Source organism: Amblyomma mixtum, chromosome 1 (genome assembly GCF_055824585.1).
Source record: "Amblyomma mixtum isolate Tamu chromosome 1, ASM5582458v1, whole genome shotgun sequence".
In the NCBI taxonomy this organism is placed as follows: Eukaryota; Metazoa; Arthropoda; class Arachnida; order Ixodida; family Ixodidae; genus Amblyomma; species Amblyomma mixtum.
In genome coordinates, this window is record NC_143012.1 from 255,232,537 (window position 1) to 255,254,603 (window position 22,067).

General features: G+C 49.5%; 1 protein-coding gene across 3 annotated transcripts in view; it reads right to left on the reverse strand.

Annotated features, from left to right (window-relative positions):
• LOC149371500 (ankyrin repeat and BTB/POZ domain-containing protein 2) overlaps positions 1-22,067 on the reverse strand; it is a 98,297-nt gene that overhangs the window by 21,685 nt on the left and 54,545 nt on the right. For all 3 annotated transcript variants that reach the window (XM_089565745.1, XM_089565746.1, XM_089565747.1), the window contains exons 2-7: positions 12,751-13,019; positions 10,701-11,075; positions 9,316-9,519; positions 8,457-8,698; positions 6,992-7,445; positions 6,318-6,739 (exon numbers count right to left, since the gene is read on the reverse strand). In XM_089565745.1, the coding sequence (XP_089421871.1) occupies positions 6,318-6,739; positions 6,992-7,445; positions 8,457-8,698; positions 9,316-9,519; positions 10,701-11,075; positions 12,751-12,899 (1,846 nt within the window). In that variant the 5' untranslated portion in view covers positions 12,900-13,019. The remainder of the gene's footprint in view (positions 1-6,317; positions 6,740-6,991; positions 7,446-8,456; positions 8,699-9,315; positions 9,520-10,700; positions 11,076-12,750; positions 13,020-22,067) is intronic.

A 22,067-nucleotide genomic window follows, 5' to 3' on the forward strand; every position in this document is an offset into this window, starting at 1 on the left:
GAACCCTTTTTCCGGCTCCGGGGCCCGGTTTTAAAGCCCTAAAGGCTCGGCCCACATTTGGCAGCTTCCAGTCATCTTACACTCTTCATATGATTGGTTCATAGAGAGCATCGCCAGCCCTCCAGCTTTCCAGCTTACCGTAGGGTAAATCACCCTCTCCAAATCAAAATAAAAGCAAAACAAACACAAACGCACAGCCGTGCCAGCCAGTGCCAGCATGTGCGGGGTAGAACATTCTATCCCTCCAAAATAAAAGTAAAAACAAACACAAAACACTCGTGCGAGCACGTGACGTCGGTTTCCCCAATGACCCCCCGACCTTGGCGTCGTCTCGGAATTGGGGATTATCAGGCTTAAGCGGGCAATTACCGCTGTAACTGCCACTGCGAGCTTGGACCTGCGTTCCAAGGCGACTTAGCCTTCCCAAGGCTGTTTAGTCGGCGCCTCTCCGGTACCCGTAGCGTCACCCAACGCGGGCCTTCGCTGCTCGCGGCTAGCGGCGCTGTCGCCGGCTATTCCTCATTTCTGTTGCCCCCCCCTCGTCAACGGCGCCCTGACGCCGTTCCGTCCGGCAGTGCTTAATCCTCAGGAATTCTTCAGACTTTTCGAACCAGACGTTCGTCGCGAGCTTGTGTCTCGGCTGGTGTCCGTTGGGACGAGGGGATTAAGAAAAGGAAGGGGGGTGGGGGGGGGGGGGGTCGTCGTGTGGCCGCTCTTCAGCCCCAAGCTGCCACCGCTCTTTTGCCTAGCCGTCGCGAATCGGCCCCAAAGGGCGATGGACGCCCCGAGCGACCCCGGCGCCTTCGCATCGTTCCACGAAAGGTGACACAAAAGGTCGAGCGCACCCCTCCGTCCCCTCCCGCCGGTGGGGGCGGAGGTCCATTGAAGACGGCAGCGGCAGGGTGCTGAGAAAGAATTAGCGGTAGTAATGACCCCGCACGCACTACCGATCCCTTACAACGACCATCAAGCAATTGGTGCCTTTCGCTTGGACATTCGATCGACAAGAGGGCACAGCGACGAATTACCTCACGGCGCTCGAAAGCACGCGCAGTGGTGGCTGAGTGGTTAAGGCGCTCGTCTACTGAGCCGGAGTACCCGGGTTCGAGCCCGACCGCGGCGACCGCGTTTCGATGGATCTGAAACGCAAAATGCACCCGTGTGCTTTGCTATGTCAGTGCACATTAAAGATCGCCAGGTGGTCGAAATTATTCCGGAGACCTCCACTACGGCACCTCTTTCTCTATCTCTTCTTTCACTCCTACCTTCCTTCCTACTTCGTGGTTCAGGTGTCCACCGAGATATGTGAGACAGCTACTGCGTCATTTCCTGTCCTCAAAAACCAATTTTCAATTATCAGTTCTCTAAAGCCTGACACGCAAAACCTTCTACATAGTAAAGCAAAAGAAAAGGATACATTGGCGATGGGCGACTTGTTCTGCATAGGACTTGGCGTCCGGCTGATAACTGGCTAGCCTAGTGCCGTGCCCTTATGAGGGAACCTGCTATAGATCACACGGAATTAAGTGCCGCGCTGTCCTCTGGTTGGATATCTGAAACAACTTAAACGCCCCAAGAGCCCACTGGGGCCGACACAGCACATATGCTCTCCTCTGTTTCAGTAACTGTTGGCTTCCTTCGTATGGGATGGATGAGTTCACTTGAGCAGGAAAAAAAAAAAACTATTTACCGCAACGAAGAAGTCTTAATCAGCTCCTTCTATGCTAAGTACAAAGACAGCTTCTTTATTTCTAAAGAAGTAGGCGCTATTTATCCTCCACAGCTTGCTCCTTCTGGGAGAGAGCAGTTAGTGCACACGCTGTGGAGATAGCAGTCACGCCGCACTTCGCCATTACGTATTCAGTGACCGGCCGTCTTCAGTAGGCGTGGCCCGAACTCGAGTATAACGTGCATGCTTTGTACGCTTGGGAGTGCCCCCGACTACAAGATGCAAATTCCTGCCCGTCGAGTTGAATGCGTAATAAAGTCGCGCAGAATCAGATAGTAGCGACGGGCGGAGCTGAGAGCGGGTTGGTGTCTGCTATCAAGATACCAGCTCCACCACAGCCACGCGGCTCCGAGCCGAGGAGAGCCAAACGTAATCCCCTCAAGCCGTAATTTCTTACCCGCCACTAACAAGCTGCTGCAGCAGCCCTACTTCGCTGTTAGACAGTACGTGTGGTCACCGCAGGGTATCGCCGTGTTTGACGACGGAGAACACGAAACAACGTATACAAAAAGCTGCGCCGCCAGCACGAACGTATACTCATTCGGTCTGGTGCGGAGGGTGCCGTGTAGTACTTCGAGAAATGCGTGCCGCCCCAGCACAGAGCACAACACGAAGAGAATACCGTCTTACGATGAGAAGAGGAAGTTTAAAGAATAAAAAGAAGGAATAAAAACGAAAATAATGCGGTTGAAAAAGAAGAGAAGAAAACTCGAACGTACACATGTTCGCGCTCGTGTATCGCAGCAAATTAGAATTCAGGAGACGAGAGAGCCACTTCTCTCAAGCCCGAAACCAGTTCGCCCTCCAGTCGGGTCCAGATGAAACGCACTCCATACACATATATAGGGGATATAGCCGATGGAGGAGGAGGCCAGATAACACAGGAAAGCCACACCAGACGACGAGTAATGCGAAGTATACAGCAAAGAGAAACAGAAGAAAATTTTGGCCAGATAGAAGCGAACGGGCCGGGTACAAAAAGAGCAGCGCCCTTTCCCTCTCCCCGAAAGGAAACGAGGCAGAGACGCGCCTAAAAGAGAGTGGTGCACCCTTAGCGCCGGCCGTGAAGATTACTCGAGCATGCCGGCGGCGCGGCGGCGGCGGCGGCGGCTTTGGAGACTCCTCAGTCGTAAAGATCAGTTCATGCTGCTGGGCACGTATCTTTATATATACACTACTACGCTGCAGATATGTACGCTTCTTTTTCTAGCCAACCAAGCTCCGGCAGTGAAACCGACCAGAAGCGGGCGCGTGTCGCCGACCCTGTCGGAAGCGGGCGGCGGAGTGGAGAAGGGTGCGGGGGTGGAAAGGGTAAGCTGCGCAGTATTTGATGGCGTGCGCGACGGTCTGGCGACGAACCCGACCACGCTCAAGGCCTTTCGATTTATTTATCTAACGTTCTTTTCCTACTTTGTTTCACTTTTGCTTTTAATTCGACGCCGTCGGCCAATTGATACGGCTACAAGGAAAGGGCTTAGATAAGAGGTTGTTGCGCAATGCAGGACATTGAATCGACGCCCGAGTGGCTCCTCTGAACGAAAAAACAACGCCAGAAATAAACACACAAGCAGAGCAGCGCGTCGCGCTCGTTTATGTGGCTCCAATGGCAGGATATGCGCCGGAAATTAAAGGCAGGAGAAAAGCGTAGACGGCGTGCCACAGGGAAAGGGGTTGTCTTCATATATGCACACGAGTATTCAAGACTAAGGTACGACGCTGAGCAGTTTACATCACCTTTATGATGACACTCGTGCGACAAGCTGCAACGAAGGAGGGAGGAAGAACAATTTGGCGTCGCCATCTTGGGTCAATTCAATGTACTGTCTATGCCTGGACATTTCTGTTGCGCGTCATCTGCCACGCGCTGGCCCGATATTGCGTACCTTGCGGGTTCGCAGTTTACATTTCAGTCGGCACCAATCTAAAAACTCCCGCGTGAGCGTTGTTGAAAAACACACACATTGCTATACTGCCAACGTCGATAGAGCGCGCATCTGCTGCGAAATTACTTGTGCACGGCTTCGAATCTGCGTGTAGGCATTTCACGTGCAAATTTGGCTATGGTTCAATGCTTCTTCCGGACGAGAAGGCCACAATGGGCGAAACGGCAAAGAGCGCGCTGACAAACCCGGAGTGGACGAGATTTCTCAGAGTTCTTTTTGGGGTGTTCAGCGGCAAATTTACGAGATAGAACTGCGGCTGGGACAGCCGATCTGCTAATCAAGCCGCAGGCGTTTGTGAGTATAGGAGATTGTGGTCAGGCCTTCAACCATGTCCTTCAGCCCTTAACAGCTCAACGCTGTGCCTTTTGACTTTAGTAACTTACAGAGCTCTTCAATTTCTATGCGCCATGGCGCACAAAACTTGAAGAGATCTGTATAGGAAGAGATCCGTAGGCATATATGTGTGCACACACATGCGTCAAAAGCAGAGCGGGATGTAGGAACGGATGCTACCTTTTTCACGAAACGAGCAGGTTAACAAGGTGCGCACCTTCTGGAAGACGTACGTAAACTTATAGCACACGAAGACAGCTGTTCCCTCGATCGCCATCTTTCCCAAGTGACCAAGTTACAACCCTCTAGCGTATCGCCTCTTAAAACTTCGGCGTCATCAAGGAGACACGCCTCACTCAATGAAGCCTATAGTGCCCTCAAAGACGGTCACCTTTCTGCAGTTATGATATATGAAGGGGCTAGCAGACGAGCGATGACTAAGCGGTCTTATAGCCGTGTAGCTCATGACTAACTTGCCTACGAATCTATGCATATCTGGCATATCCACACAGCCATTGCCGTCGCTTCGGCGCACGCGGTGGTTGCTACGCGCGTACAATGAACTAAAGGTAGGGGTAATGGAAAACCGGGAGCTTCGGCACATAGGCGGCTAGAAGCCGACAGTGTCACTGGCATTTATCGTATCTGATGTGCTATTACCGAGCAGCTGACACTACGGCGCTGTCACCACTACCGCAACGTCTGTTTCGATGGTCGCGAAACTTCGTGGTCGTTTGCTCGTTTGCGGCTGGGAGTTCGAATTGCCGGGTAATTAGCGATTATCGACTATTAATCGATTATTAATTAGCGAAGATCGACTGCAATGCTTGGTTTCTTATGAAGCGCTGTTGTCTTCAGTGGACTTTTTCAGTTAGAAGAATATGCAGTAATTTGAGCACTAGATATAGCGTTCCTCGCTGCTGCTCAGGAATAGCACATCAGCGTAATTATACATGCATGTTCGGACCACCCTCGGCTGTCGGCACTTCCGGCTGCAAGCCGCAGCAAGTGCTTTCTTGCACCGTTTATTTTCACCTATATTTCTTTTAACTCCTCTGTATTCGCAAGCGGCAGTGATAGTAACCCAGCTGGTGCCAGTCGACCAGGCTCGTGCACTTCTTTATTTCGTTAAAGGAGACCCAACCTCTCGAATACACATCTGCAGAAAGGCGGAACGGGAAATAAAGCAGGAGGCGGGGCGGACATTGAGGGTCGGGTGTACACCAAGACCACCGCATCGATAAAAGCATAACTTTCCAGCTGCATCGCCATACCTGCATCAGCCAATCGCATTTCCGTCCATCTTTTTTTTCCTGCGCGATGTGCTCGGGGCGCATCCGGGCTTTAACCGCGATTTCTGCGCAGGAGGAGGGCGCGCTGGTGGCGCCGCTAGTATATACTAGTGGCGGCACCTGGTGATGCATCGCGGACGGAGACACAAATTACAGTGATTTGTGCCTCTCTCCCCGCCGGCGCGGCGGCGCAGCTCGCGCTCTCGGCAGCGGCGTCGTCGCCCGGCGCCCCCGTAGGGGCGACGTCCGCGGGCGCCTCCGCGCAGCACGTGCGCGACCGCTATCGCAACCGCGGCGGGAAGTCGGAGCGTGAAGTGACCCCCCCCTTGAGGCTGGCCGCACTGAATGTCGCAAGGACACTCCGGCGCGACACCTAGAGATCACGTTCAAACCGGCGGGCTACAAAGCGGGATATGAAGAAGCAACGAGCAGACTCGCGCCTTGTCTCGTGAATCTCTTTTCTCCAACATAAACGTCTATCAGAACAATAAAGTTTACTATCTCTCTCTCTGTTCAAATGGGCACCATGCGTACCTCGAGTGTGTGCTTGCCGGTCAGCGGCGATCCCACACTGGTTAGTGTTCCGCCGCTCACGTGCACATTCAGCTCCCATAGCGAGATCGGACCCAAAATGATTCCAGTCACAGAGTAATCCAAGCCACTGCAGCGCCAGTTCCAAAGAGAACATCTTGAAAGACAGCTGTGAAGGATACTTCATCTGAGAAAAATAGCTTCTGCGTCATAGCATCGCGTAGCTCGTGAGCTAAAGCTTCGGATTTTGCTGCTGGCCAATGAGAACCTTATCGAGGTATAGGCAGAGAAGATTACTGAAAGATTACTGCCTTGGGCGGTTGCAGTCCACACGAACCGGGCATAAGTGGGCGTCCACTAGGTTAGGTAAGGGAGACCTCGGTCACCTATCACTGTTAGTTTCCAGGGGACGAAGGTTATGGGAGCTTTCTTTTTTTTCTCGCGAATAAGTGTCGCCAAGAGAGCCAAGTGATTCCGAAGGCGGCCTACCTGTGGCAGTCCTTCCCGCGTTGAGGTGAGCGAAGGGCTGGAAGAGTCCCCAGAGCTCCCCGCTGCTGGCGATGGCCGCCTCGAGCGCAGCTGCCGTCAGTGTGGCACCGGGTTCCAGGCAACGCAGGACGAGCTCCTCCAGGAGGTTCTCGGCGGCCGCCGTCAGATAGAGGGCGCCGTACTCGTGTACGCAGGGCGCCAGACGGGCGTCGCAGGCCCAGCGCTGGAACCTGCCCACGGGCAGCTGAAGACCTGCGCGGGCGCTCTTGCCGAGCCGCAGCTGGTCGCATGACGAAGAAGTGTACATGGCTGCCGCCCGGTGGCAGGCGCTCACGCAACTCTCGGCCAGCGCGGGAGACAGAACGATGCACAGGGCACCGCTCACCTGCCGCTTGCCGCACACGCCCAGCGGACGGGACAGCCTGCGCAAGCGGAAGAGTGCGTGCTTTAAGGTCTACATTGGAGGCCGCTGGTCTTGGCAGATTCAAATGGTCAAGCGGTTCTGTGCAAAGCGGAAAGCTGTGTTTCAACTGAGCACCAAGGCGCATTAACGGTTATGCACCAGACCCTAAGTGTGCGCGAAGGGGTTCAACAAGCCGCATCAAAGGACAACGGTGCCCAGTTCCTTAATCTGTTGATTTGGTAAGGAGCTCGTGGCCCGTGCGGGAGCGTACCTCTGGGCTTCCCTAGCAACTCGCACCAGGGGCCTCTGCAGGAGGAACGAAAGGCGCGGAACCACCTCCATGGAGATCTTGCGGCGCTGCTCGCGCAGCCGACCACTCTGGAGCACGCGCAGGACGTCGTGGTTGGTCCAGGGTGGCCGCTGCATCTCCACAAGCCGCGACTGCAGGTTGTCCACCCAGACGAACTCCTCGGCACTCGTGATGTTGGTGGCGATGGTTTCGAGGCTCGAGTGCCGCATGAGCCGCCGGACGCCGCTGCCGCCACCCGGCTCGGCGTCCGACGAGTACGTCGACGTCGAGTAGCCGCCACAGCCTCCGCCACCGCTGCTTCCTTGCTGCGTCCGAGCGGCTAGCTGCTCAACTGCCTGCCGGATGTCGTCCAGGTTTGCGGAGGAATTGTCGTGGAGTTCGTAGCCCCCGCTACTACTCCGGTACCCACGGCGGCCTGTACAGAGAAGTAGGCAAGCATAAGCCTGGCATCGTGGAGACATCGCCGTGGAACGTCCAGCAGCTGTGGTCGACAGCAGCACTTTTAGACGTAGGTAGAAGAAAAAAAAGGCGGACCATATGGTAGGCGTGCAGCCCAGATGAAGCTCGACGCAGCATTCATTCTTAGCTTTATCCCTCGTCCATCCTCTTTTGTACATTCAGGTGAACGCAGTCATGTTTGCGAGGCTAGGACCATTTAATCCATTAAGGTACATTGGCAGTTGCGAGTCGCGGACGCTGTGCAGCCGTTGTGATAGAAAAGCGGCAGTCGCAATGATTGTCGCACGCAGCTCGATTTTCCAGTCTTGTAACCCCTGGTCGCAAACTGCTAAACCTATCAGCGACGCCTTGGAATAGAAACTTCCTGTACACATCTGGCTTTAGCTAGTGCGCTAGTTAAACATCGGCATTGTCGAGCCGCTCTTCGGCTGAAAATAGATGCCAGTCGCACGGCCTTCGCGACTCGATGCGCCTTTAGAGTGCCTCCATGGTTCTCTCTGGAAGAAAGGGGGTTCAGCGCACAAGTTTGAGATAATATCGAAACAAATCACGGCGCTGTTCCATTGGAAATGGCGAAATGGCCTGCATCAAACAAGAGTATCCGCCATTATGCGCCATACTTCACATTACTCAAGAGCCAATGGTTCCACAAGGTCACATTGGTCTGCACGTCAAGTGGCTTCGTTCAAGTAACATTGAAACAAGACGGCTACAAAGAGAAAGCCGCCTAGTCCTGTCCGCTATATCTGGAGACCGCGTGAGAGTGTTATACCAGCCGCGACCACTTCGCAAGCTCCGCGGCCGTCTAAGCGACCTTCACTTCAAATAGCAGCTGAAGAGAGGAACTTATTTTACGGCATACTACGCCTCTGATGATGTTTACCCTGAAGAAAGCCCTTATTCCTATGCCTGTCTATATATCTGCTGAACTACTTAAAACAAGTAGAACGTGGCCACCAGAGCTTACCGTGCGATGAGGACGACGACGATGGCTGGGACCGGCGGCAGAGACGTGACGCGGACACCGAGGTGATGGGGACCCGGTCGTCTTCGGGCACCGCTTTGAGATGTCCAGGCACATTGTGCAGGGATTTAGTTAGTGGCGTGGCTGACGGAGTCGCACGCGCGAAGTCCAGGTACGTCGGCGGTGACGTCGAACTCGCGTACGACGACTGACCGCCGTCGCTCATACTGGCGTGGCCTGACGACCTGGTAGAGCAAAAGCGCAGCACGCAGCGTTAGCCCTTGCCGCGTACTGGCCGTACAAGCACGTATATAACGGACATTGAAGGCGTCACAAACAGGTTAATAAAACCCTAGGTGGCCCACCTTGTTATTTTGCGCTCTGCTCGCTAGCATCCGATGAAAACGAAACCAATATGCAGAAGAGCGTCGGCACACTTTCCCACTATCAACGGGTTTAAGCCCTATTATGCGAGGTACCTCATCAGGCATGTGCTTTGTGAAAACTCAGCAAAAATGTCATCACAGAAAACTAAACGTAACCTCCGGCTCAGTCAGAATACTCTTCGTTTACACATGCAACGACAGTCGTTGTTCCTTAATTGTTCATAACGCTTTGATTCCAGAGCTATCGTTCCTGAAGTTGTCACGTTTACGATTTCTCTATTCACATTCATGCAAGCCACTGAAAGACGACTCAGAGCATGCATTTATTTTTTATTCAACAGGTGTTATCCCATGTGGGCATAGGTGACACCATACGGGTAATTCCTGCAAAATAATCGCAACACAGTGAAGATGCACAGCACCCTGGCTGCCTTTCGTGCACAGTTTCACTACGTCTCCTCACATGCAGAACTCACCTGTTCTCATCGGAAGACGAGCCACCGGCGTAGAGGTCGTGGCGGCGTGTCCCTAGCCTTGGGTCTTCCGGGTTAAGCGGGAAGCTGAGGATGTTGCGGCGGCGGGACTTGAGTCGCGCAAGAGGCTTGCGCCTCGACACGACGGGGTCGCCGTCGGACGAGCTCTTGCTCAACGAACCACAGTCCGTGTTTGACGCTGAGTCACTGCAGTACATCGTCAGGCAGATCAGAACGAACGCCTAGCTATGTGGTATTACGTTTTGAAGAACATGTAGTTTTTTTTTTTTTTATCGTGTAAGTAAACTAATACGGCCTCCTAATTCACCGCTCCTGAAGTCAGGAGATTCAGAAGCTCTGGGCATGGAGCGCCAGCAGTACACGGAACGCCCCCAATCGGTAAATACACGTACTTACTTCCCTAAGGCCATCAGGTAAGACCTGTATAACAGACATCAGCGTATGCAAAAGGCCTCATGTGATGCACATGCATATGCTGTCCATTTACACGTTCCACCCTCTAGGAAGTATGCTAGAAGATATGGGGCTTCACGTTGCGTGTACCGAGATACCATCTACTCTGGGAACCTTGCGCCATGCAATATAACATCACTGTGAAGCAGACGTCTTGAAAACTCCAACGCACTTTTATAAAGAGTTCGTTCAGTTCTTGACTCAGTTCTTGGCGCAACACTGACAGGGAGAGATCTATGCCTGTACGAGGAGTAGTCATGGTTGCAAGGTATATGCATCGCCATGGTTGCAAGGTATATGCTAGCATAAACGTTGGTTAGCATCTAAAACTGTTCATATTGTAGCTTTCTAGGAAACTCAACAACCCTTTTCGCTGTCGCATATTTCTTACACCACAGATGCGCTGAAGTCGTTTTATTTGTTGTGCTGGACAGCTCGCACTCGCGGAGAGCCATGGCAGTAAGGGCCATCGCTCAGGAGTCACAACACTGGTACCCTTAGCAGAATACCCATAAATTTCAGTTGATATAGTCAGCGCCCGTGTGTGTCTTTCATTGTTTCTCTCCCTTGTCTTATCCCTGGCGCTGTATATTCACCATGCAGGATTAGTACCCTTAGCAGAACACCCATAAAATTCAGTTGATAGTCAGCGCCCGTGTGTGTCTTTCAATGCTTCTCTCCCTTGTCTCGTTCCTTTCCATTTCATTTCATTTATTTACCTTAAAGGCCCCTTTCGGGGTATTACATAAGGGGTGGGGTAATCAAAAATTGTTACAGTTTTTCACGATGCCATATGAAGTTCAATGTATATTCGCCATGAAGAATTAATTATCCCGTCAACTCGCTCTTGAAGGCATCTCGTCCAAGTGCCAGGCGCACTCTGACGTAGGACGCCGTGTCAAAAGCGCGCTCACCGGTACACGGAGAAGTTGGGGTCGGGCGAGAAGCCCTCGTCCTGCTGCTGGTCCTCCTGTTCGCGCGCCATGCTCGCGTCGGCCAGCGACAGCTTGTGGGCCGGTGAGGCACGGGTGGCCGCCGACAGGGCCAGGGAGCCCGGAGAGGCCCTGCTGCTGGCGCCGCTGCTGCTGCTTAACGCTGGGGTCTCACGCACGGGCGTCGCCCGACTCGACCCGGGTGGCCCGGGCGAAGAAGACGAGGCCGCGGCAGAGAGGCACGGCCGCGGGGACGCCTCGTGGGAGGCGCGTCCCGACGGACTCGGCCACAGGTCGCGCACCGACAGCTTGGTTAGCGAGGGCGCCGAGCCTCCCACTAGGTCACGGTGCGTAGCCCTGCGCGTCGAGGACAGCGCGAAGGGTTTTGCTTGTGGATGTGTGGACAAAGACGGCAAGCAAAACATCTCTTGTCGCAGTTGAAACTGCGCCGCCACGGTGGCTCGGTGGTTATGGTGCTCGGCTGTTGACCCGAAAGACGCGGGTTCGACCCCGGCCGCTGCGATCGAATTTCGATGGAGGCGAAATGCTAGAAGACCGTGTACTGTGCGATGTCAGTTCACGTTAAAGAACCCCAGGTGGTCAAGATTTCCGGAGCCCTTCACTACGGCGTCCCTCATAGCCTGAGTCGCTTTGGGACGTCAAACCCCATAAACCGAACAAACCAACCAGCAGTTGAAACTCCTTCAGAAATGCCGGCCAGGATGGACGACAGCGCTGTTGTGAGTACTGTTCTTATCTTTAGAAATGATGAAACTCGAAACAAGGCTCCCGCATTTTTCAGCACGAAAGTTAATTCATTCAGTAAACAAATCGGGAATTAAGCGCTCAGCTTTCTAAAGGGTTCACCCTTGCTACATTTTAAATGATGTCCAGCGTACGGTGTACTGTACCTTATTACCAATATTCATTTGGGTCATGAGTGATATCAGACTTTTCGGCTTTTATTTTTTTTAAATTTGGTGGACTCTCAGTGTTTATTAAAAAAACGTACATTCCGTTTCTTTTGTTTTTCTGAGAGTATTATTTTCTATGGATGAATTACTGTTATTTTCGGGGATAAAATATCGCACTCCTGTGCTGTCAAAAGTCACTTCAGTTTACCTTGGGTGTTTTGAAAGCCCGAACACTCCACTAATTAACGCACACAGTCATTAAATGCTCGCAGATAACACAAAGGTGTGCTTGTAAAAGGAAATGTCGCCAATAAAAGAAAGAACGGTAGTGAAATTATGCAACCGTTACACAGACACTCAAGTGGAAGTTGCTTGCTAAAGTGTCGGGCATAGTTGGTTGTGCATGATGCCACGTACCATATTATCGTTGGATTGTTGGTTTAGGTTGAGCGAGAGAGCGGGGCATCATGTGGTCTACGAATTGGCGACAGCAATGAAACTGCCGAACTTTCACGGTGACGATACCATGACACTTTTTCGTGACGCTCGTGCATGGTTTCGAGTGTCCCGATATGCAGCGGAGTAACTGCCGTAAGCGGGTAAGGACAATGAACAGTGCTAAGCTAGCAGACGACCCTTGGCGATTAAGCAGAGATTAAGCACTCTGCAGAAGCGTGCTAGGTAACGTGCGCGAAACGCACAACTGCGCTACTTAATTCGAAATGACCGTTGCATGCGCTCATGCGTTCGAATGTAATATGCACTCTCTACTATCGAAAAACAGCGATATTGCAAGGACGAATACATGAATAAACCGGAAGTTCGTATTAACGAGGTTCCACAGTGTCTTTCATATCGTTACCGTTCGAGATCGTTCCGTTGCTTCCCGCACTGTTACGAGTCTCCTATGCCATGGCTGCAAATTTTCGCGATTTAGGCAGGACGCAGCGTCTGGGGAGCAGCACTCTTATAAACCCCCTCTATCAGATACAGCAGCGCTATTCCCACGTCCGACTTGGATGCCTACAAACATTCCCGACTACTGACTAGGTATGGCTGTGTTTAGAAACACATGGCCGATGTAGACGTGACCAAAGTGTGCAATGATGCATGTATACCTGAGCGAGGCGCCCTCCGCGGGCATCCTGGTGTCGTGCGGGCGGTTCAGGTCTCCCAGGCGCCGGGGCTTGGGCCGGATGATCTCGAGGCCGTGCTGCCGGCACTGGTCGGCGTCCCGGAACTCGGGTACCGCGGGCACCGACGCCATGGCCCGCGGCTCCGCTCGCTCGCGCGCCGCCCCGCTAGCTCATGGCGCGCCACGCTGTTCGCGCGGCCGCCCGCGACCAAGACGACAGGGGGGATCACCTCTCACCGCTGGCTACACTCCCTGCAAAAACGAACGAATGAATGAATGAATGAATGAAATAATTAATTCATTAATCTATCAGGTTCTCAAAGTCTGGATTCGACGGGTGCAGGCTTATGGTTTGACCATTAGTTTGACTATGCATGTTTTTAGGCGCATTGCTGAGCATGCATTTGCAATGAAAGCGCGAAGGACTCATTCAGGTCACCCAAAGAGTGAGGTCCACTTTGATTCCAAGAAACCCGGGCACATCGTTCATCATCATCATCAACATCACCAGCCTGACTACTGCAGGGCAAAGGCCTCTCCCATGTCTCTCCAATTAACCCTGTCCTTTGCTATTTGCAGCCGCCGTATCCCCGAAATCTTCTTAACCTCATCCTCCCACCTAACTTTCTGCCACCCCCTGCTACGCTTGCCTTCTCTTTTAATCCACTCCGTTACCCTTCAGGACCGGCGGTTATCTTGTCTTCGCATTACATGCCCGGCATGCCTAAGCCCATTTCTTCCTCTTAATTTCTTCCTCGTCATTAGCCCGCGTTTCTTCCCTCACCTACCCCGCCCGTTCCCTATTAACGCTACACCTATCATTATTGCTTTCCATAGCTCGCTGCGTTGTCCTTAACTTAAGCTGTCTCTACGTTTCTGCCCCATACGTGAGTACCAGTAAGATACAGCCGTTGTATACTTTTCCCTTGAGGAATATTGGTAAACTGCCATTCATGATCTGAGGGAACCTGCCATATGTGCTCCACCCCATTCTTATTCTTCTAGTTATTTCCCTCTCGTGATCCGAATCAGCGGTCACTACCTGCCCTAAGTAGACATATTCCCTTACTACTTCCAGCCCCTCGTCGTCAATTGCAAACTGCTGTTTTCTTGCTAGAATGTTGAGCATTACTTCACTTCGGTTTTCTGCATGTTAATTTTTACACCCACCGTTCTGCTCTACCTGTCTAACTCATTGAGCATGCTTTGCAGCTCATGTACTGAGTGGCACATCGTTATTGAGATATAAAACCATCTGTAGTCTCCGACACACACAGAAGAAAGGTCACCAGCCGAAAGGAAAGAAAGCAGCATGAATTATGCAAACATTGGTATACTGCGTGCTTCCTTTTGAATCAACCGGCAGCCACAGGCGCTCCTCTGCAGCGAAAAAAAAAAGAAAGGGTCGCGTTGGCTATTGTGATGTTTTTACCGTGAACACAGGGTTGTGCACGAAACGTGCAACTATTTCGGAGCATGATAACGGCTACTAAAGGTGTCTGCACTGCCATCGACAAAAGTAAAGAACAACTTTTTTTTTATATAAGTATACCGCTCAGGTGCGGTCGACCTTTCGCTCGTTCAGGGCTGGCAGACAGCATTTGTATGCGCGGCTGTCGTAGTCGCTGGCTTAAGCTGAGTCGTGATGGCGGCATTAAATAGCTTATTATTTATAAACACTGCAGTTCATTCAGTGTGTTGTCGTTCACAGGCACTAGGAGGCGCGCAAAGCACTGCTTCCAAGAAGATGACACATTTGCAGTGTGTGGTAAATCTGCAGAAACAATTGAACAACTTATACCAGAATGTGGCAGTATCCAACCGGACGTCAATGCAGGCACAGTCACCTTCCCTGAGGCTGTAGGAATTGAACATAACAATGGTCGTGTCAATGAATCTGCGATAGAAGTTAGTAAAAGGCGATTGGGACATTGGTTGCTGGACAGCAGGGAGATGACGTAAGGTTACAAATGCAGGATTAAAAATAGTACTTGAAGAAAATGGCGAATTTAGAGACCAGTTTATTGCATCGATAACACCGTGAAGGGAACAAAAATTGGCAGGGAGGTTACCACTGGTTAACGCGAGATTCAGCGGCAACTGTAGAGGTATTTATTCTTTACGACATGTTGTGGTAGAGAATTTGCGAGGGACCTCACATCTGTATAGTTCTAGGGCGCTCTTTCTAGTTTTCCACACATAGTCGTTTTTCGTCTGTCTGCTCTCCAGTCCGCCGCTCTAGAAGCGCAGCGCCCCCGATGATCCTCTACTCGGGCGGCGCGTTTCGCAGAAACTGTTGCAGATTGACCGTGCTACATTCCTCTGCTCTCGCCGTACCCCCCTTCCTCCTTCCTCCTTATATACCGGCCTCCTAAAAGCAACTTCTCAAATTTTGCTTGCTTTCTTGATGAATATCTCCAATGGGTCTCAGATAACAACCTTAACCTAGTATTAGGTGGTAACATTAACATAGATTTTCTTTCACATTCTGCTAACAAACTAGAAGTTGAGTCTATACTGCAATGCAACGGTTTTATTAACGTCATAAATGAACCAACATGATTACAGGCTGCAACGTCAATTGATGTGTTTTTTACTAATTCTCCAGCTGATCATCTTAAATCAGGAATAATTAATGTCCATATCAGTGACCATCTTCCAATATACCTGATTGTTGAGCGTGAAACATCTAGGAAACAATGCGTACCTTCTGCGATAGAATACCGGCGCATTAATAATGAAACACTGAATTTCTTTCGAGGCGCACTTGCAAATGTTGACTGGAACGTTGTGCGAAACAAAAATGCTCCAGAGGATGCCTACAATGCCTTCATCGCCATATTCAGGACTATATATGAGCAAAGCTTTCCTTTTGTCACTTTCAAAAGACCTCGAAAAGCCAGAAAACCATGGATAACTGCAGAATGCCTTAAAATGATAAAAAAAGAAGACGCACCTTTACAACCGCTTCATTCAAACAAAGTTAACCGATGATCTTGTATGATTTAAAACATATCGCAACCAAGTTACGTCTACTCTTCGTCAGGCAAAAAAACAGTACATGGAAAAACTATTCAACCAAGACTTACTAAAAAGGAGCGATCTTGTGTGGCAAAACATTAAAAGAATTTTAAACCGAGGTTCTGCTGCCACTGATGTACTTGAACTTTTTGTTGATAATGAGCCAGTGAGTGGGAAAAAGCTAGCAGATAATTTTAATAATCATTTTGTGTCTCAGGCGGATGGGAATGACGATCTCACGGATGTGAAGTGTCTTGACGTACGGATTGTTTCCAGTGCATTCCTATCGCCAACAGATGTATTGAAATTAAAAATTGCCTCTTGGCTTTACGCAACAGCAAGGCACTTGACATTGATGGTTTCAGAATTTCCCCAGTAAAGTATGTAGCGGATGTAATTAGCCCAGTGTTAGAATATATCTTTAATTGTTGCATTGAACATGCAGTATTCCCCAAAAGAATGCAGATTGCCAGAGTCACGGTTATACATAAAGGCGGAGACAAAAACATTCTGTCAAATTATCGACCAATATCCATTCTTCCTGTTTTTTCAAAGTGTTTTGAAAAAATCCTGTTTAGACGAATATCTGGTTTCTGTGACAAACATAACATAATAACGCCCAGTCAGCATGGTTTCAGAAAACACTTCTCGACGGAAACCGCGCTTCTAACTCAGAAAGAACTAATCTTAGAGTCCTTTGAACAGAAACTTCTCACTCTTGGCATTTTCATTGATTTTTCCGAAGCATTTGACCGCATGAATCACAGAATAATGATAGCTAAGCTCGAGCACTATGGTTTTCGCGGAAAGTTTCTTCAAATAACTCAGTCTTATTTAGGTTCTCGAGTACAACAGGTAAACATACACAATGACTCCTCAGATTTTAGGCATATCACTTCAGGCGTTCCGCAAGGCAGTATCTTGGGACCACTCCTATTCCTCCTTTATGTTAATGACGTCGTCTGCATTAGTAAGCTGCCAACTTTCATTATTTACGCAGGTGACACCACTTTATTTTTTAGAGCCTCACATTTACAAGATCTTCAGCAACAAGCATCACATTGTCTACACTCGCTTTTAGAATGGTCTAAATGTAATTTGTTAAGCATTAACACCCAGAAAACAAAAGCTGTGCTCTTCAGACCACGCAGTAAGCCTATTAACGGATCGCCACTTTCTTTAAGATTGGGCTCGTCACTCATCCAGATTGTTCCAGTCATCAAAAGTTTAGGTGTGATTTTTCATGAGAACTTATTATGGAATGATCATGTCAAAATGGTAATAAACAAACAGTCCAAGGTTGTCGGTATTTTATGTCGACTAAGGTACTTTATGCCGAAGCGTATTAAGCAAATGCTGTATAACGCACTTTTTTCTTCTGTTCTTAACTATTGCTTTTTGGTCTGGGGCACTACGTCTTTTACCAACATTAATCGTTTGCACCTTCTTCAAAAAAAAGCTGTTCGTAGCATTGTGAATGCTCCGCGACTAGAGCATATATAGTGGCCCGATATTTCACGCACTCGGCATCACCCCCCTTCCCCAGTTGTATGAAACGTTGCTCTTAAGACGGTAGGAAACAAGTGTTGTTAAAAACAATTGCTTTATGTTACAGCTGTCTGGACTGAAATACAAAGAGTCTAAATACTCTACTCGAACAGTTTTGAATTGGTTTGTACCTAAGACCCGCACAATTACGGGTATCAAATGCTGAACTTCACTCTCCCACATTTATTAAATAAGAAATCCTTATAAATGTATAGCTAAATAGTGCCAACAACTGTTATATGTCTTGTGTGTTTGTACGTTTTTTTTTTGTTTTTTTTCTCTGAAAGTGTCCTCGTATTGTTTCTTTCGTTTGTTTTGTTAACGTGAACAAGTGTATCACTGCCAAGCTTCTGTAGGGTGCGCCGGCCTCGTCAAGCCTTGCCACTGGCTTTTTGCCGGTGCACCCAACATCGCCATGATGTTAAATAAATATATTCTGATTCTGATTCTGATGATAACCACGTTCCGGACGGTTACCGCGGTACTCCTTCCTACACTCTCGCCATAACGCCCTCCTCTAACCGTACCCTCCTTCTCATCTAGGGTAACTGCCCTCCGGTTGCTTCCAATGGCAGCCACACACTAGTTGCGCCTTCTTACGGTCTCGCCATACCCTCCTCCTTCCACGGTAATCATCCACCGGATGGGAATTTCTCCGCTCTAGCCATACTCTCCTTCTTCCACGGTAACCACCTTCCGGACGGTTACCATTGTTATACCATCCTCTGATTACGCCTTCCTACGCTCTCGGCATAAAGCCTCCTTGTAACCCTTCTCGTGCTTTCAGGCTAACTGCCTTCTGGGTGGTTTCCATAGCAACCGCCGACCAGTTGCGCCTTCTTGCGCTCTCGCCGTACCCACCATCTTCCAGGGTAGCCATCCTCCGATTGGGGATTCCATCTTTCTACCGATCTCCGGAAATTTCGACCACCTGGGGTCCTTCAACGGGCACTGACATCGCACAGTACACGGGCCTCCAGAATTTCGCCTCCATAGAAATTCGACTGCCGCGGCCGGGATCGAATTCCCTGCGTCTTTCGGGTCAGCAGCCGAGCGCCATAGTCACTGAGACACTGCGGCGGCTCGAATGAATCACTTCCTCCTAATGATGGGACAAGGCGTATTGAACGCATCTCTAATAAATGGCTAAAAGAACTTTGAATTCTTCAATGGCAGTCACGGCCCATTATTAGGGATATGCTACGAAATGCATATGACTCGTTAATTTGGTCAGCCCTGGAATGCGCCTCACTAACATGGAATCCTCTTCGTTCTAACCCTTGTGGTTATTTACCGAGTCATAAAGCTGTACATTTTATCACGTTAGTGTTTTTGGCTCTAAAATAAAGCGCTTAATCTCCGCTCATGCTCACGCGCTCACAATTAAACGGTTTATCATCCTTTTACACTCGCTATCACAACGCCGCATTCGCTGGCATCCATATTAATAATGGTTGAGGGTCCTCAACTAGACCACGTCCCCATATAGGTGCAACCAATTCTTGCGCGAACTCGAATTTTTGCACGAATTTCGAAACGCACCTCTTGCATTAGATGACCGAGCGGAATGCGTTACCACTTAGCATAGCCATTTCTTCGGAACCATTCTCAGTTCATTGGGGCACTGACAATGTTTTCAGCAAGTGCGAACGGTTAATCCTTAATCATTAAGTTTTGCAGTGCATCGCTTTACAATCTCATATATATCCGTAGTTTTTAGTAAAGGTTTAGCGATACCCCACTTTCTTATGTCTTTGTATACTCGTATATTTCTTATTCTTTGTAATTTTGTACTGTTTTTGCTATCTGCACATTGTTTCTTCTCTGTTATTTGTTTTTGCCTTTCCCGCTATACAACGCCCACTTTAGGCTCACCAAGTATTAAAAAACACAAATATAAAAGGCAGATGCGCGCGCCACTGCCGTAGGCCAATCGACAGGAATTCGAACTGCTCGCTACCTCTGCTAACGCGAACTGTAAGCGGTTGAATTCAAAAACTGAAGCCACATAAATCAATGGAGTCAAAAAAAGAGCCGCTGACAGCTGAAGGTCGCGGGAGGTCACGCAAAAATACATTGTTGCTTTATGTTCCTCCTACTGGTTCGACCGACCACCCCTGTTGCGGCTTCCACGGCGCCCTGCGAAATTACACGGACGCGGCTTTGTCTCATTTTTTGAGCAGCGTTTAGAAAAGAGGGGTCAGCCCGCCCTTTACATGCCTGGCCGTCCAGCAGTGCTGTACTTTGAATGAAAAACAAAAACAAAAGAAAACATAGTCCGCACGCAAGGCTGGCGCCAGAAGGAGGGGCCCCGTGAGGGGTCGCGCCCTTCCCCGGAATTCGCGAGGTCATCCGTCAGGAGAGCACAAACCGGCCAGAGTAAAACAACCGGTCGAGCGCACGGGGAGGGCCTCCCTGCCAATCATGTTCAACTTTGGGCGCATATTTTGTGCTCGGGATCCCACGGGTGCTCCTCACGCGTTATCGTAGGCCAGTGATGACTATGGCGATGATCGGTGTTGTTTTACTGATTCAAACGGGCGAATACGACGCAAGTATTCTGGCCTACCGTAATCATATTCCAGATTAGAGGAGGTACCGTGTTCTTATTAGGTTACCCTGCTTCGATCTTACAAATTCCATTCAGATTCATTCCGATTATTCCATCCTAGATTTGACTAAGTATTCTATCCTAATGGACGCGCGGACGGACGAACGGACGCATGGATGGACCGACTGACTGACTGACTGACTGACTGACTGACTGACTGACTGACTGACTGACTGACTGGCTGGCTGGTTGATTGATTGATTGATTGATTGATTGATTGATTGATTGATTGATTGATTGATTGATTGATTGATTGATTGATTGATTTCGTTAGCACTTGCTTTGGACGAGGTGGTCGCGAACGCCCTGTTGTCCATAGTCGACTACAAATCAAGAACGAAGAGGCAAATATCCCTCAAAAAAAGCCCTCCAGTCAACGGCGTCGACCGCTTGTCATGACTTAGTGCTCAATCTGTGGTCAGTCCCAACAATAGGTTAATCCCGAGTAAAGCTAGTGTGACAAGGGATTAATCAAGTATCTACCGTGACAATACGAAGATCTGTCGACGCCACTGGCTAAAGAGTCCCGCCCATTGGCCCTTTCTTTCTTGAGTTTCCGAGGAGAGTAAATTTTGGTGCCCTTGTTAATTATTTCGTACTTTGTTTTAAACCTCCGGTCTTATTCTCATTTTTCATCCTAAGCTATTTCCTACCTAGGGTCTTGGTAGCATTATTTTTATTTTTGTGATGTGTCGCGCAGTTCTTCCACTCTCCTTTCAGGCCACGTATAAGTACTAAGTACTGGAGAAGTACTGGAGTGCTGATGTTGCAAGTGTGCGCTCCTCCGGGCGGAAAGCGAACGAACATTGCAGGAAGGTGGAGAAAAAAATACGAAGTTTAGGCCGCGCGTTGCATTATCAACATCTATTGTTGCGCGTAAAGCTTTTTTGTTGACATAGATAAAGCGCTTACACCGCTATACGAGCAAAGGTCGGGGCAGATGTCGCTTTCCTAGGGCATAACAAGGCCTTCCATATTTTGTTGTTTATTTGACAAGTAAACCACTACTGCCAGGTCTGCACTAACTGAGGTGTGTTCTAGAGTTCCAAGAACAAAGCGCAGTAGTAAGCAGAGCGTATGCTTACCAATCTTACGCGACCTTTTTACTGCAAATTTTTAGCTACATTTATGTTGATAAGCACAAAGATTACAATTATCTCCTTGTACAGTCCAGTGCTTCCTTGAGGTTGCGGATCCCTATCGTGTAATACTTTCCAATCGACTTGCATGTAACACGCGTAACTTACACAACTGGAAGTTTCCTATTGTTGCGGATATTAAAAATGAAATTACTCTTTTCTATTTGCACGCTCTGCTAATGGACAGCTATGATTAATGAACAAACCGGTCACGCCTGATCGCGCAGATGATATAAATTGCCTGCTTTAGGGCGAAAAACATGAGTAAACCACTCTGCGAAAATAATGAGATTGAGTGTATTCGTGTGCCACCGGTTTTCACGGACATCTTTTTTTTTTTTTTCCTAGGGCAAACAGTTCCAGCTTGAACTCCAGCCGCAGCCGCGCTAAAGCGCGCTCGAACAAAGTATAAATGGCGGGCTAGGCCTTCGAATAACCGTGTGTTGGCGTTCATACGTCAAATTTGTAAGGCACGCTTGTGTGATCATTACATCCCCGTTGTTTTCAAAGCAACCGCGACTGGTTTTATTTGTGTCTTCGCTACGGACATTGAAGTGCTATTGTTTCCATATTACCCTGTCTAAAATAAGTACATTTAAAACAGCACGGAAAATTTACCACTGTTTATCCGGCGCGAACCCTAGCCAGCTGCAATATATGCGGCTCACATTAAAGCCTCAACCGTTCTAATTTTCATATCGGAAATGCATGCGTCATTCGTCCGCCAGGTTTAATGAGGAGGCTCAAATCTGGCGGTCTACTTAATAAGCCTCATTTCTATTATGCTCTTAAACGCTCTTCGAAACAGAACTGGCAATTAACGGGCTTAAGGAAGGGCTGAGGAGCTCAGCGTGTTCACGGCGGAGCGAAGCGCAAGGCCCATTACCGGAGCACAGTCTCCTGGTCAGTGCCGGCGCGCTACATGCGGAAACGTCACTATTTATTTTTTGTTTCATATAAATCTCTCCAGACCAGCGGTAT